The 17,587-nt window shown below is 46.6% G+C and overlaps 1 protein-coding gene across 1 annotated transcript in view; it reads right to left on the bottom strand.

Moving 5' to 3' along the window:
• LOC115096048 (BTB/POZ domain-containing protein 16-like) overlaps positions 1-17,587 on the bottom strand; it is a 68,319-nt gene that overhangs the window by 16,596 nt on the left and 34,136 nt on the right. The window contains exons 3-4 of the mRNA XM_029610564.1: positions 15,092-15,169; positions 13,746-13,844 (exon numbers count right to left, since the gene is read on the bottom strand). Of these exons, the coding sequence (XP_029466424.1) occupies positions 13,746-13,844; positions 15,092-15,127 (135 nt within the window). The 5' untranslated portion in view covers positions 15,128-15,169. The remainder of the gene's footprint in view (positions 1-13,745; positions 13,845-15,091; positions 15,170-17,587) is intronic.

The following is a 17,587-nucleotide window of genomic DNA, read 5'->3' as shown; positions in this document are numbered from 1 at the left end:
GAGAGGCGCCGCCTCTGGCCCCGAGGCTACCAGGAGGCAGTAGTGTCCACGTTGTTGAGTGCGCGAAAGACGTCGACGTCGGTAGCCTATGTTCGAGTCTGGAAGGTGTTCGAGGCGTGGTGTTCCAGCCAGAACACGGGCCCAACTAAGGCTTCTGTTCCTTACATCCTTCAATTCCGACATGCGGGGGTGGACAAGGGGCTCGCCTATAATCCCCTACGGGTCCAGGTGGCCGCCCTTGGTTCGCTATTGCGCGATGGGGGCTCTCTGCGGCAGCCCCCGGACATTGTTCGGTTTTCCTCAAGGGTGTCCCACACCTGCGGCCTCCGTTGCGGGATCCTTGGCCCTCCTGGAGTCTCAACCTCGAGCCACTGAGGAGTGCAACGCTTAAGGATCTCACCCTTCAGACAGTGTTTTCTGGTGACAATCTGTTCCGCTCGTCGCATATCGGAACTGTAGGCACTCTCGTGTAGAGAACCTTATCTGCGTTTCTCCGACTTTGGAGTTTTCCTTCACGCCATTCCATCATTTCTCCCGAAGGGGGTGTCTGCGTTTCATGTGAATCAGACGGTGGAACTGCCGTCCTTCTCGTCTTCCGAGCCGAAGTCTCTACGACTCTTGGATGTCAAGCGCACTCTGCGTCTCTATCTGGCAGCTACGAATGATTTCTGGACGTCTGACCATCTCTTCGTCCTTAGGGCTGGCCCAAGAAGGGGTCCCGGGCCTCCAAGACGACGATTGCCGGATGGCTGACGGCTGGCATTGCGGCTTCCTACATTGGGGTGGGGCGGTCTCCCTCACCCGGCATTGTCGCGCACTCTACGTGTTCTCAGGCGGCCTCCTGGGCGGAGGCTCGCTAGGTCTCTTCTCGAGAAATCTGTTGCGCAGCCACCTGGAAATCGTTATATACGTTCTCGAGGCACTATCGCCTACCTCTCGCCTCTCCAGTCTCTGGGCCTTTTGGCGAGCAGGTTCTCCGAGCAGGCCTCGCAGGACCCCACCCGATTTAGGGAAGCTTGGGTACATCCCACTGTCTGGACTGATCCAGGTACGTACAGGGAAAAGAAAATTATTATTTACCTGCTAATTTTCGTTCCTGTAGTACCATGGATCAGTCCAGACGCCCACCGCGTCTGGGTTCTCTGCCTGCTCGGCTCCTTTTCTGTGGCTGTCCTTTCTAACGTCTTCAGCTTTTACTGCTTCTCGCAGTTCCCCACAGGTTGTCTTACTGTGTAGGTTGTCTTCCTGTGTTTATAAAGCTTCCTACCCGTTGGTAGGATCTTTGCAGTTCTAGTTATTATAGTTGCACGGCTTCGTTGCCGGTTCCTTTTTCTACTTGATCCATTAAGGGGTTCGGTTTTTCTACTCGGGCTTTGATATACTCGATACTGAACTCCTGCAGAGGGGGTAGTAGTATATATGGATACGCCCCCTCAAAGCTTGTGCTGACTCCATCTGCTGGATTGGGGACATAACCCACTGTCTGGACTGATCCATGGTACTACAGGAACGAAAATTAGCAGGTAAATAATAATTTTCTTATAAGTGCATAGAATTATCCGCATCATTCTTCAAAATGTATTTTGGCCTTAACGGATGCCATAAGCACCGTAACACATGGTGAATGTACATTTTTAAAAGGGGAGGGATTTCTGCAAAAGTGCTGGCTTTGTAAAGCCATAACACACAATCTTAATGATATTTTATCAATAGTGTTGGGTATTTTTAGGCTGGGGAAAGGCCTGTGATGTGAGTGAGTGAGAGAGACTATCTATAAGGCCCTTGTAGTAGTTACTTATCTATAAATCTATAGGAGGCCCACCTAGTAACTGGAGGTGAGGTTTAGGTAGTAGTGTAGGGGTTAGGGACCACTTTGACATGTAGAGTAAGATGTACAAACAGAACAGTGCCTTCTTGTGAAGAGTTGGTGTCCTTTGGAGTGAGGTAGAGAGTCCATCAAGCTCGGTTGAGAAAACATTCTACAAATCTCATCTTTGTGTGAGTTTTCTCACTCCGAAGGACATCAGATCTTCACAAAAGAGCACTGTTCTGTTCGTACGTCTCACTCTGCATGTCAAAGTGGCCCCTAACCCCTACACTACTACACAAACCTCACCTCGCTTACTGGGTGGACCTCCTAGAGCAGCTCTCCAGTGCACTCAGCAGATGCTTCCCCACACACTCTACATTACTCTGCCCCACCCTGAACCCAGCACGTGTGCTTCTAACTTGGGTGATGTGAAGGATTTTCCCAGAGTACATTGCGCAGGTGTCCAAAAAAGTGCATGCAAAAGCTGTGGGAATGTACTCATGGACTCTGCACGTGAGTGGGCTGTTTGATTCCCAGTTCCAGCATATATTGTTCTCTGTACAAGCATCATTAACTGTACAAGCATCATTAACTGTACGATCTCCACCGTGTGCAGGTTCTATTCACAGTAAAATACAGCGATTGTCAGCATTGCACTGTGTAAAACATCATTGTTTCCAGTGCATAGCCTGTACTGGTAATAAAATACACCATGAAGTTACAGGATTTATAGCATGCAGTGCTGACAGGGTACCATGCACAGGGACTGGATCCTGTTGCATGCACTGTTGACAGCACTGTGCACAATGGTAGGATCCTGTTACAATGTCCTGGACTTACTGCTGACAAGCACCATGCACAGGGGCAGGATCCTGTTTACAGTACCTTTACCACAGTAACACACACACACAGTGAGGGCATAAAAAGACCGACCTGCCCCATACAGTCTCCTCTACACTGCCAGCTCTGCTGCAATTCTCTCCCAGGCCTGCATTGTTAAGAATAAATGGGCCGATACAGTACAGTGCGCTCCAGCAGAGCGCATTGTTAGCCTGCGTTTGGCTGCACATTTTCGAGACGCTATTTTTACCCCTTATACAGTAAGGGGTAATAACACGTCGAAAAGCACGGCCAACCCTCCCAAAACTAATAGCGCCCGCAACATGCAAATGCATGTTGATGACCCTATTAGGTATTCCCGCGCGATTCAGTAAGTAAAATGTGCAGCCAAGCCGCACATTTTACTTTCAGAAATTAACTCCTGCCCAAAGGTAGGCGTTAATTTCAGCCAGCACCGGGAAAGTGAACAGAAAAGCAGAAAAAAACTGCTTTTCTGTTCACCCTCCGACTTAATATCATAGCGATATTAAGTCGGAGGCCCCAAAAAAAAAAAAAAAAAACAAAAAACTTTTTACAATCTGCTGCGGGCCGCGGGTTGGAAGACGGACGCTCAATTTAGCCGGCGTCCGTTTTCCGAACCCGTGGCTGTCAGCGGGTTCGAGAACCGACGCCGGTAAAATTAAGCGTCAGTTGTCAAACCCACTGACAGCTGCCGCTTCTGTCAAAAAGGAGGCACTAGGGATGCATTAGTGTCCCTAGCGCCTCTTTTTACCGCGGGCCCTAATTAGCATACCTGGGCTTCCTGAATCGCGTGCGCGCGTCGGGAGAGCGGGCGCTCGCCGGCTCTCCCGCGCGGTTTTCTGTATCGGCCCGAAAGTGTGCCTGCAGCCTACATTTCCTCTGACCTGGAACCAAGGGCAAAACAAACAGCACTTCCCCCATCCCCAACCAGAATGGAGATTAGAAAATAAAAAATACATGAACAGTGGCGCAACCCCTTAGAGCGGATAAAAGCGCATGCGATTAAAGAAGGGCATTTCCAGGGAAGAAAAACTGCATGGGTAGAACTGAATTTTCAGATCTACCCATGCACTGTGTTATCCATGCTCCACTGCCCACAGAAATGCAGATCATGCCCATCTCAAGGGAGGATGTGAGCCCTTGGATCGCGCACAGCTCAGGGAGGAGTCCCAAGACACACAGCGGGAGGTGAGCTGGTACGAGCACGGGTGGAGCAGGAGCAAGGCTGGAGTGAAGACAAGGCGAGGATTCCGGAACAGGAACAAGGCAGGCCGAGCCCTCCACTGGACCTACACGCACCAATGAGATCCAGCAATGCAATGCTGGTCTCAAGAGTAGCCCTCCGGCCACTCGATAGCCCTTCCGGACCTGCCGCTTGGGAACGACGAGTGCATGAGGCCAGACGGAGGCTGAGGGCAGGAACACGAGGACTCAGACGGAGACTTGGAAACTCAGGAGACTCAGATGGAGACTTGGATACTCAGAAGACTCAGACAAGGATTCAGGTTGCTCGGAAGTTTCAGGCAAGGATTCAGGAGTCAGGCGAAAGTACTGGGTGAGAACTGCATCACAGTGCACCCTACACAGCTGCCCATGGCTGGTCGTGGACCACACTGAACGTGAAGCAGACTCCAGGCGAAGAAGTGGAACTTGAGACTAGAACATGATGAAGATTCAGTAGAGGCCTGCACCGGGGCACACCCTACACAGCCGCCTGTGGCTGGTGGCTGACCACGCTGAAGCGGAGCAAGTTCTGGCAGAGCCTTAGGCATGGACGGAAGCAGGCACAAGGAACTCCGAAGACCGGGACAGGATTCAAGACTCAGGATTCTCAGGAGCAAGGCATTAAAAACAGGAGTCTTCCGGAGGCTTGCACTGCAGACAAGAAGAAGGCCTTCTACCTCGAGGCGCCCTACACAGCCCCACATGGGCTGGTCACGGACCACGACGGTGGCATGCCAGGAAAGGTGGACAGATGAGGGACCTGGGAACTAGACGAAGAGATGAAGATGAGACTGACAGAGTCAGGACAGAAACATTGGACATCAGGAACATGGAACCTCAGGACTTGGGACATCAGGACATCTGGACATGGAACATCTGGACATCAAGAGAACTGGACATCTGGAACATCAGAAACATCAGAAACAAGAGACAGGTGACGAGGGAGCTCCGACAAGGGATGAGACCAGGAACATCAAGGAGATGAAGTTCAGGAACATGAAGAGCAAAGAACAAAGATCCATCAAGGCACAGGAAGACCACGGAGGACCTAGATCCGAAGAGGACCACAGACGCTGTGAAGACTGGATCCGAAGGCACTGAGGAACAGCAGCAAGGCCCTTTTATAGGGCTGATCCAGCGAAGACTATGACGTCATTGACAAGGGCCGCGGGACTTTTCCTGCCGCTGGCCCTATAGATATTGAAGAGAGGCGCGTGCCCGTGCCTATGGTGAAGCAGGAAGCAAGACTGCATCGGCGGCGTTCCTGCTGCATGGGAGGCCTGCAGGACAGTGGCAGCGGTGGCGGCAGCCCTGCCACGAAGAAAGGAAGCAGGCAGCAGCGGCTCCATGCCACAGTAAAGATAAAGGAGGCATCGGGCTGGACGGCAGCGCTGGGACCACAGAGGCCCCGACAAAGAAGCGGCTTCAGGCCGCACTTAGGAACGGCGTTGGCGGCCTGGCTGGCCGCGGAAAGGTAGGGGATTGCCTGTGGCTCGGCCCGCAGGCAGGATGATAACACATGCAGGTATTTTGTACAGAATGTACATACCTTTAGCCAACTTTCAAACAAATTAACCAGGTAGTTTCCTTTTGGAAGTTCAGCATAAGCTTTGCCTGTACAAAGGACCCATGTACTGTGACCCTGCTTATCCTTTTTTTGCAGGCAATGGAACGGAGCTAGAATTTGGATGCACTGCTGACAGTGCGCCGTTTGCAGGGTCAGGACCTTCAGTACAGTGCCCTGGACTTACTGCTGACAGCGCTGAACTCAGGGATAGGATAATGTACACTATGCCATGGACTTATTGCTGGCACTGGAGTCCATATACAGTAGGATGTTTAGTGGACAATTTATCCAGCTAATGTTTATTTATTTATTATTTTATTTAAAGAATTTTTTATATACCGGGGCACGTAGCAAAACATCACCTCGGTTCACAGTGTAACATAACATAGCAAATAGCTTTACAATGAGTATAAATAACGGTTCACAATATAAAATGATATAATAGCAGGCTTTACAATAGATTATTATCTGCTTGTAAACTATATACAAGAGACTGAAAATTAACAACGGGAGATGGAAGGCAGGATCCAGTGGCTGCAAGACCAAAATTGCAAGATTTTGGAAGAAAAGACAGCAGTAGAAGGCGCAGTTGAAGCTAGGGTCAAACAGCTAATTCAGAGAGAAGGGGAACTGCAAGTCCAGGTTACTGCACTGCAAGAGGCTCTGGAGGCAGAAAAGTTGTTACGCAGGGAAGCGGAGATTGAGAAAATGAATTTGAATCTAGAGTTAGAGAGGTTGAAAGAAGAGCAGAGAGCTTGGTATATACAAGGGAGGATGCAGTCAAAGTTGACTAAAGTTAGCCAGATAACTTGTCCTGGATATTCTGTGAGATAAACAACCTACTCAATATCCCCAATTTAAGTTGTCTGGGTAACATTAACCGGATAATGATAAACATAACCGGATATTCTTTTGAATATTCGGTTATGTTTAAAGCTATCCGGCTAATCTTAGCCAAATAACTTGAAACTTAACCAGCCATATTCATAAATGACTATAGCCTGTTAAGTGTTAAAGCATTAAAAAAAAAAATACAGACCAAAAGCCCCAACCAGCACCCCTCCTTGTAGGGCTGAACCTGCAGCCTGCTCCTAAAAATGGCCTTCATCGCCTGGTTTACTAAAAATAGAGGCCAAGGTCTATTATAGTCTCTCCCCCTTCCCCCAGCCCTTGCTCCCTGTTCCGATTTATGTTTAGTCAAAAACACTCTACTTCATGGTCCCCTTTCCCCCCACCTTGTACCTCATAATTCTGGTTTCCTAATCTATAGCAGTGTGATATGCACTCCTACCAGCAGAATGAGACAGACGACTGATTCGCTGACATCATCGACATGTAGCCCTGCCCTGACATCAGCCTGCCAGTATTCTCCGTCTCCAGCAGATGGTGGATGTGCATCTCCCTAAAGGGGATTTCTTATTGGGAAAAAAACCCAGAGAAAGACGAAACAGTTATTTTGTGCAGACATAGTTATTTTTAACTTGTAATATTTTATTTTATATGTTATTTTGTGTAGACAGTTATTTTTAATATGTATGATACTACTGTAAACCACTGTGATGTAATGAGCAGCAGTATAAAATAAATAAAAAATTAATAGATTTGAGCACCTGCGGTGAACCCAATGTGGGGCTCTCCCTTAGTTGAGCATTTGAGCCTCTGTGCCTTTGCCAGATTTAGGCTCAAAATAAGAAGAGGCATGAGGGAACTCTCAGCGCTGAAGGCTTGTGCCCTTTCCCCTCATAGCCACCAGCCTGGTCATGATTTCAGCGGAGATCTGAGATTAGGTAAATAAAAAAGGAGTTCTTTCTTCCCTAGTAGGCCGTTTCTCCCAACCCCCTCACTAGTGCTAATTCTTCCCCTCATGCCTCTGATCAATCTCCAGGGAATGGAGCGAGGTGGCAAACCGGCAATGCCATTTGTTTGGCCAGCATAAAGGCTTCTTGGGCTCCTGTGCTACCGGCTAACCGTGTGAGGAAAAGATAGCCCTTTGCGACACATGGCAAGGCTATGACGGGTTTGTTTCCCACATTCTCGAGTGCACTCCTCACCCCCGAATTTTCCTTTTCTGTTGCAGCCCCTGAATTTTGGAACTCTTTCTCTATTGAATTGCGGCAATCCGATTCCTTGAAAGATTTTAGAATTCTTCTAAAAACCTTCTTATTTAGGTTATCAGTAAAATAATTTGAGAGGGAGTTTATGCTAGTGTCTTGCATGGCACACTTCCTCTCCATAAGGTACCTTATTATTTAATGTCTAAGATTTATATTATAGCAGTTAATAAATTTTTTCTCTATAGCTAGTGGCTTTAAGCATTCTTATTTTCAATGAAACACAACAATTAGCGACCTATCAGGAACTGGAGGAGATAGCAGGTGAGATTCCCTGCTTGATTGCTCTGTTTAAGGTAGAGGGGCATAACGGCCTTTTTCTTACCTTCATCCTCTCTCCTTTGCTAGCTGGCTTTCTCTCTCCTCTACTCCAGAAAGAAAACCTGTTGATTTGAATTTTTGTCTTGCAGAGCCACAGCAGAAGAAAGCTTTATTTAACATTTACAGTGTAAGTTTTATAGTTTAAGATAGGCATAGAGTATAGCTAGGGATGTTAGGGTCCTTATCAGACCAGGACGCATATAGTTTTCTTGGGTCAATCAGACTAGGACATATGCAGTTTACTGGGGTTACCAAGAGGGTTATTCTGTGATAATTAGACAGATTAGATGATAAAATAAAGATAAGATTTAAATAAAGATAAGAATCACAGAACTAACAGTTTAAAAGTTTAAAAGTACAGCGCTCAATTTTAAGATAAGGTATAATGGAATGTACAGTAGGTGTGACTAAATGAGAGGGAGTTTATGCTAATGTCTTGCCTGGTATTCTCTCTCTCCATAAGGTACCTTATTTAATATCTAAGATTTATGTTATATTATAGCAGTTAATTAAAACTTTTTCTTTACAGCTAGTGGCTTTAAGTATTCTTATTTTCAGTGAATCACAACAGTACCCTCAAGCCTCAGTAATCTCCTAGCCAACACTGCAGACATCATGATCCTGAAAGAAGTCCAGATCAGGTCATACAGAGCATTTGCCCCATAAGCCACAGCCACTTTCAAGCATTCTGCCTGCTATAGCACCAGGCCTGATACAGCCTGTGTCGTGGCTTGTATGCCCAGTTCTGAGACCTCAAAAATCCTTTTGAGATGAAGCTCCAACTTGCAATTTTGCACATCCCTTAGAGTGGCTGACCCCTCCACCAGAATGGTGATCTTCTTGGCGACCGCCAACACCGAAGCATCGACCTTAGGCAGTTCTAGCAGCTCCAAGGTCTCCTCTAGCAAAGGATAAAGCTTCTCCATTTCTCTGCCAATTCTTAAACCAGACTCTGGAGTGACCCAATCACACAGCACCAATTTCTTCACTGACTTGTGAAAAGGAAATAGTTATGTCTGTCTATGCAGACCATCTAATACAGGATCTGCACCCTCCAGGTCAGACTCCTGAAATACCTTTCTGTCAGTGGCTTCAAGATTTTGGGAGAAACAAAGGCCCAAGTTCCTCTCTTTGGAAAAGGTGGACCTCAGTGGGATCATCCCCTTTAGCAACAAGAACCTCCTTCGGTACCTCTGCTGTGTCCTTTGTATCTAGCCTCTGGTCTGTAACTGGAGACTCCCCCTGCACATCTTTTGGATCATCTGACTCCTCAGTATCCTCCTCAGAACTTCCTGTGTGAAAAGAAAGATCCTGCACCCTGCGAATTCTCTCAGCCTGCTTTCTCTTCAATGGCCAGGGATTCTTCACTGGACCAGAGGCGCTCCTAGGTCAAGACTGGGACCTAATGTTCCCTTCAGCTGTCTTCTTAGTTAAATAATCCTTATGCATCAGCAGAATAATGCCAGGAGAAAGTGTGAGACCCCTCTGTATTCCTATCCAATGGGGAATCATCAACATTGAAACTTCTCCTGTCCAGGGGGAAAATCTTCAAAATCAGAATCTTCCTGGTCCTCCCCAGGCCAATCTATACCAGAAGACAAATGCAGAGGGGATCCTCTGCCATCCCCCGCTGATGCCAGCCTTGCTGCAACATGCAAAATGGCTGCCATTCCCGCACTAGCAAGGGGAACCTCTGCGGCACTTTTGGAGACCCAGGGAAACCTTGCTGACATGGCTGGAGCCAAGGACGGAGGACCAGTGGAAGTGCCTTACCACCTGGTAAACACCCTGAACACAAGTCGCTCCAATTCAAGTGCACGCCAGAATTCCCCATAGATGCAGCAAGCCGTGCCACATGCAATCAACATGTGGTTGGGCTGCACGCCTCTCAGAGGCTGACCAGACTCACCTGAAGAGACCCAGAGACCATCCCTGCACTGAGCTGCACACTGAAACCAAGTATTCTGCTCCCCAACTACCGCAGGCTCAGTCGTGCAAAGAGAGAATACTCTCCCTTTTTTTTGTTTTTACTAAACCATCTTTATAAAAAGCACAGTCCACCCCAGCCCTGGAAGGCTTAAAAGAAAAAAAGGGTACTTTCCTGCTTTCTTGCTCTTTTGAGCTGCAGTGTGGCGAGTCACAAGGCTGCCTCGTGGGGGATAAGGGATCACCAGATGTCCACCCCATGGTGAGACACAGTAATGGTTACCAACCCCTTGCTTGTCCACCAGGATCTCACAACCCCCTGGGAAGACCCATGTCTAGCCTTTGCTTCTCTTGCTGGGTTTTTTTTTAAATCTATCCAGACTGCAGGTTTGCACCATCTACCATCTGATGGAGACAAACATACTGCAGGACTGCAGGTGGCACACTGGGTTATGTACAGTGTCAGTAAAACGTTTTCTGTCTCCATCTGCTGCAGGGGTGCAAAACCCAGGAGTCTGGACTGATCTGGATACGTACAAGGAATTGACATTTAGATGATAGCTTTTCAGTTATCCATCTAAATGGCTTTTGAATATGGACCTCAGCGTGTTATGTACAAGGACAGGAAACTGTTTATAGTTCCCTGATGCACTGCTGAAACTGCCATATTCAAGGGTGCGATCCTGTTTATGGTAGATTCACTGCTGAGAGAATGCCATGCGCAACAGTATGATTGTCTTTGGTGCCCTGGACTCACTGCTGACAGAATGCCGTGTGCAGGAGCAGCATCCTGTTTACATACCCTGGATTCACTATTGACAGAGCACTGAATATGAGAACAGGATCCTTTTTAAAGTGCTCTGGATGCAGTGATCACAAAACATTATGCGGTTGTAGGATCCTCTATACAGCACACTGGATACAGTGCTAGGATCCTATATGCAGCGTATTGGATGTAGTGCTGACAGATCACCATGTAAAGTGGAAGATCCTGCTTTAGATGCAGTGCTTATAAAATGCATTGTACAGTGGTGGGATCCTGTATACAGAATAGTGGATGCTGTACTAACAGAATGCCATGTGCAGTGTTAGGATATTGTATACATCACATTGAATGCAGTGTTAAAATAACACCATCTGCAGTGGTAGGATCATGTAACCAGTACACTGGATGCAGGGCTGATAACATTTTGTGTGCAGTGGTAGGAACCTGTATACAGTGTATTGGATGCAGTACTGACAGAACACCCTGGGCAGTGGTAGGATCCTATATAGAGTGCATTAGATGCTTTGCTAAAAAAAAACACCACATGCAGTGGTGTGATTCTGTATATATTGCTTTAGATGTAGTGCTGTCAGAATATTGTATGCAGAGGTGAGATCCTGTATATAGCTCAGTGGATGCTATGCTAATGGTACACCATGTACAGTGGTAGTATCCTGTATATAGCACATTGCAGTGTTGACAGAACACCATGTGAAGTGGTAGCATCCTATATGCTACGCATTGGATACAGTGCTAATAGAACACTTTGTAAATTGGTAGGATCCTGTATACAGTGTACTGGACTCAGTGCTGAAAGAATACCATATGTGGTGGAAGGATTCATGTAGTAGGATTCTGTATACAGCACACTGGATGTAGTGCTTACAGAATGATGTGTGCAGTGGTAGGATCCTGTATCCATTGTATTGGATGCAGTGTTGACAGAATGCCATGTGCAGTGGTAGGATCCTGTATCCAACCCTACTAATCCTTGTACCCCTTCTCAGTCGAGAAGTAAACGAACTGTGTGCTGCAATGTATATATCTTACCAAATATGTTTCATGTCAAAGTTCATGTAATACTATATTGTATTGTACCAACCTATGTGTTTTACCAAATTTTGCTACACCAACTTATGTAATGACCCAAAGATGAATGTTACTTTTGTAAACTGTTGGAATCTTCACTTGGAACGACGGTATATAAATTAACTAAATAAATAAAATAAAAATAAATATACAGCACATCAAATGCAATGCTGACAGAACACTGTGTGCAGAGGTAGGATCTTGTATATAGCACAACGGATGCAGTGCTGAAAGAACACTGTGTGCAATGGAAGGATCCTATATCCAGTACATTGGATGCAGTGCTGACACAATGCCATATGCAGTGGTAGAATCTTATATACAGTGCATTGATGGCAGTGCTGACAGAATACTATGTATAATGGATTGGAGCGTCTACCCAGTCTTTCCAAACAAATCTAAAAACCTGGCTATTCAAAAAAGCCTTTCAGCCCTCAAGCCTAACTCATCCCCACCCGAATCCTAATTAACCTTTAGACATGCACGCGTACCTCAATAAGCCCCACTATGCCTCCTATGTACAGATTTCCCCTATGTAAATAACTAGAGATGCCTACCTCCCTATCGGGCCGATACAGTACAGTGCGCTCCAACGGAGCCCACTGTTAACCCGCCATTGGACGCGCGTTTTCGATGCGCTAGCATTACCCCTTATTCAGTAAGGGGCCGAAAACGTGACTTAATATCATGGCAATATTAAGTTGGAGGTCCCAAAGGGTAAAAAAAGTAAAAAAAAAAAAAAAAAAATTTGAAGTCGACCGGCGGCTGTCGGGTCGAAAACCGGACGCTCAATTTTGCCGGCGTCCGGTTTCCAAGCTTGTGGCTGTCAGCAGGCTCGAGAACCGATGCCGGCAAAATTGAGCATCGGCTGTCAAACCCACTGACAGCCGCCGCTCCAGGCCAAAAGGCGGCGCTAGGGACGCGCTAGTGTCCCTAGCGCCGCCTTTTGCCTGTTTCTACCGCCGGACCTAATTTAAATACAGAATCGCACGCACGCGGACTTTACTGAATTGGCCCATATGTAACTATAGTTATTGCCCCGTTGAGCTGTTTGAATCAATTCTTTTTCAATGTTCACCAGTGTTAAAATGTAATTGTATTAACTGTTGATTTGCCTCCGTTCCATGTAAAAATAGTAAGACACGTTTGTCCTACTATTTCTCCATGTTAACATGTAAACCGATGTGATGTACCCCAATGAATGCTGCTATATAAAAGCAAATAAATAAATAAATAAATAAAATAAATCCTGTATTACAGCACACTGGATGCAGTGCTGACAACGCTGCATATAGGTTTTGGATCCGGTATACAGTACACCAGATGCAATGCCAACAGAATGCAGTGTGGAGTGGTAGGATCCTGTACACAGTACACTGGATGCAGTGCTGAAAGAACAGTATATGCAGTGGAGGGATCCTATATCCAGAGCATTGGATGCTATGCTGACAGAATGCCACGTGCAGAGGTAGGATCATGTATACAGTGATTGGAATGCAGTGCTGACAGAATGCCAAGTGCAGAGGTAGGATCCTGTATACAGTGATTGGAATGCAGTGCTGACAGAATGCCATGTGCAGAGGTAGGATCATGTATACAGTGATTGGAATGCAGTGCTGACAGAATGCCAAGTGCAGAGGTAGGATCCTGTATACAGTGATTGGAATGCAGTGATGACAGAATGCCACGTGCAGAGGTAGGATCCTGTATACAGTGATTGGAATGCAGTGATGACAGAATGCCACGTGCAGAGGTAGGATCCTGTATACAGTGATTGGAATGCAGTGATGACAGAATGCCACGTGCAGAGGTAGGATCCTGTATACAGTGATTGGAGTGCAGTGCTGACAGAATGCCATGTGCAGAGGTAGGATCCTGCATACAGTGATTGGAGTGCAGTGCTGACAGAATGCCATGTGCAGAGGTAGGATCCTGCATACAGTGATTGGAGTGCAGTGCTGACAGAATGCCACGTGCAATGGTAGGATCCTGTTTACAGCGTATTGGGTGCCATGTTAAAAGAATACTATGTGCACTGGATATACATATAATTGAAGAGAAAATTCTTACCTGCATGAAGAAGCTGAAATTTGCTGCTTTGCATTTAATAACCTTAAGCTGAAAGAAGAATCCATACTGGGAAAAGATTTGCGTGTGATAGTCTGGATCCTGCAAAGTTAGGGATTTACAAAAATAATCGAGATCAGCAAAGGGCTGAGGTAAATTCCCAACAGTAAAAGAAGGACATAAACTATAAAGACAGTGTAAAATCAAACATATAGCACAGTACTTATTGTAAAGAGCATGGGCAAACAAATCCCATAAGTAGTGCTGGTCATACCAGTTGCCCGATCACACCAGCCCTTGGACCAGTACCTTGGGCCATACTCGCTATCTGCACACACTGACCCCCTATGTACTACTGACCATACCAACTGACTGCACACACTGACCCCCTATGTACTACTGACCATACCAACTGACTGCACACACCAGCCCTATGCATACTACCAACTGTATCCACTGTCTGGACACATTAGCCTGGTACATACCAGAGGCAGAACCTGCTGACTGCAAACCTGGCTGCATACATACTGCGAGCCACGCACACTATCTGTGCACACCAGCCCCATAGGTACTGCTGGCTGCACTCGCTGCCTGCACACACCAGCCCTATACATACCAGATGCAGAACCTGCTGACTGCAAACCTGGCTGCATACATACTGCGAGCCACGCACACTATCTGTGCACACCAGCCCCATAGGTACTGCTGGCTGCACTCGCTGCCTGCACACACCAGCCCTATACATACCAGATGCAGAACCTGCTGACTGCAAACCTGGCTGCATACATACTGCGAGCCACGCACACTATCTGTGCACACCAGCCCCATAGGTACTGCTGGCTGCACTCGCTGCCTGCACACACCAGCCCTATACATACCAGATGCAGAACCTGCTGACTGCAAACCTGGCTGCATACATACTGCGAGCCACGCACACTATCTGTGCACACCAGCCCCATAGGTACTGCTGGCTGCACTCGCTGCCTGCACACACCAGCGCCTAAGAAACAGACAGCAGTACTTATTGTCTCTCCCTGAATAATGAGGCTAAATATAACGAAAGGGCTTCTCAAGTCAGGCCATAATTTGTTTGCAGAAATAAAAGCAACTGAATTAATAATCCTGAGGCTTTAAAGAAATAAGTTGGTATAAGAAAATGAAACATCTTTGGTTTCACACGGCAGATATCTAAGCTGGACTGGGCAGGGTGCAGACACAGAGGGAGTCCTACCACCTACTCCAGCAGGCCTAGGAGACGGCCGCATACCACCAGAGCCCCCTGACGAGAGCAGAGCCCTGCCGTATCCTGGAGGGTCTGTGCAGGTCCCCTGTCTCCCAGCAGATCCTACCTGATGCACGATCAGACCCATTCTCACCGTCTGCATAAAGAGGTCATTCTGGGAAAGCAAATCACCCCCACTCTGCAACTGAAAGGAAGGAAAGCACCTTAAATAGGACGTTCAGTATCCTTCACCTCCTCGCTACCCTTTATTTATTTTGAATTTCGCTCAGGCCTTTTCATTGGTAGCTCAAAGCAGGTTACATTCAGGTGCAGTAGGTGTTTCCCTGTCCCTAGAGGGCTTACAATCTAAGGGGGTCATTTACCAAGCTGCATTAGGGCTTTACTGTAAATGCCTTAATGCAGAGAGAAATGTTTGAACGCAGAGATAACGTGTGTTTTCCATCAATAAGCAGGCTGAATTAGCCATGCTGTCTTGGGTGACGTCATCCGATGGTGCGGGATGCGGAGCCTTCTCTCTAAGTACACAGACCTTTGACGCTTTGCACATGAGCAGCAGTCCCCGCACAATTGGCTGAAGTAGAATCTCCTCAGTTCTATTTTTTCCGCACCAAGGCACAATCATGTGGAGAACCTTCTCCCTTTTCTCGTCAGCTTATTGGTTTGTTTTTTTTTGCTACCCAAAACAGCATTTTTCAGTGCTCATTACGTCGTACAAGGTCTCAAGTTTTAAATATTGCCAGTGCGAGCATATTATGACTGTCAGAGATGGACACAATTATTCTTATATTAGTCTGGGCCCCAACCATGACCAGGCCGCAAGCTGGGACTGTGAATTTACGTCACCATGGTCTCCACATCAGAGAGCCCAGAAGATTGCCCAGCTGCAGGAAGAGTAAGGCATTTCATCAGCATCAGAGAGTTATGCCCCTTCTCCACAGTGGTCCTCACAGTCATCCCTGGGTCTGAAAACATACTACCAAGACATGCAGTGGCATGCTGTGTCCATAGGCCCATCAGAAAGGCTTACAGGGACTTCAAAACATAAAACAAAGCACCCAAAACAGCAGGAAGCCAAAACTCTATCATCCAAGAGTGGAGCTTCTGTTACCAAAAAGTCGACGGAGATAAGAACAAGAAATTGCCATGCTGGGTCAGACCAAGGGTCCATCAAGCCCAGCATCCTGTTTCCAACAGAGGCCAATCCAGGCCACAAGAACCTGGCAATTACCCAAACACTAAAAAGATCCCATGCTACTGATGCAATTAATAGCAGTGGCTATTCCCTAAGTAAACTTGATTAATAGCAGTTAATGGACTTCTCCTCCAAGAACTTATCCAAACTTTTTTAAAAACCAGGTAGTTGTAGTCTGGTTTGGCCACTGTTGGAAACAGGATGCTGGGCTTGATGGACCCTTGGTCTGACCTAGTATGGCAATTTCTTATCTTCTTATGTCCTCCTATCCCATGATTTCTACTTCCATATTTCCTCATTCCAAAACACATAGGAGGTCTTTGCCCTATCTTAGACCTCAGATATCTCAACTAATCTCTCTGAAGAGAAAAATTCAAGATGACAACTCTCAAATCAATTTTGCTTTTCATACAACCCAACAATTTGATGTGCTTTCTCGATCTAAAGGACGTTTATACGCACATTCCTATTCCTTGATCTTGTTGACTCCTCTCTGCCCCAAGAGTTTTCATGAATTGCTTAGTGGTGGCTATAGCCCATCTCTGCTAAGAAAGTATACAAATTTTTCCCAATCTGAATGACTGACTCATAATTTTACCAAACCTGGAATCCCTACAGAGAGACCTAAGGATCACCATACAATATCTTAAAGCTTTGGAATTCCTGATAAATTACAAGAAATCGGTACTCAAACCAACACAGATGCTGCAGTTTATAAGAGCCAAAATAGATTCCATTCAATTAAGAGTTTTTTTCTTCCAAAAGACAGGACAAAATGCCTATGTCACCTCACCCTACAATTGAAATGTCAAACCTTAATTACAGTATGCAAGCTTCTTGTGATCCTGGGCCACATGACAGCAGCCATTCAGGTAGTGTGCCACACTTGGCTCCACATGCACCGGTTATAATGGGATCTAAAGACTCAGTGGCCACAAATTTGACAACATCTATCAATGAAAGTATTTTTCACAGCTCTCATGAAAAAAAAAGAGATAAATTGGTGGCTCAAAACAGAGGTCTTAAACAAGGGAGCCCCTCTGCATCCACTTCCCCATCAGTTGATCTTCACCACCAATGCATCGACCCAGGGTTGGAGAGCTCGTGTGTTTCAGGACCAGTGGTTCCCACAAGAAGCAGCAGAGCCATCTGCAGTGCCCTGGTCGCGTTTGAGCACTTGCTGCAGGGCAAGGCTATTATGATACACACAGACAATCAAGTAGCCATGTTTTACATAAACAAGCAAGGGGGATCGGGTTCCTGGATTCTATGCAGAGAAGCAGTTCTAAGATGGGAATGGGTGGTCAGTCGCTCAATCATCCTCCAAGCAACTTACCTGCTGGACATAGGAAACATACATGCAGACAGACAGCAGGGTGCCTTACCACACGAGTGGTCCCTCGACCAGGA

Source organism: Rhinatrema bivittatum, chromosome 7, assembly GCF_901001135.1.
Source record: "Rhinatrema bivittatum chromosome 7, aRhiBiv1.1, whole genome shotgun sequence".
Classification (NCBI taxonomy): domain Eukaryota; kingdom Metazoa; phylum Chordata; class Amphibia; order Gymnophiona; family Rhinatrematidae; genus Rhinatrema; species Rhinatrema bivittatum.
This window is presented reverse-complemented; position numbering and strand designations above follow the sequence as displayed.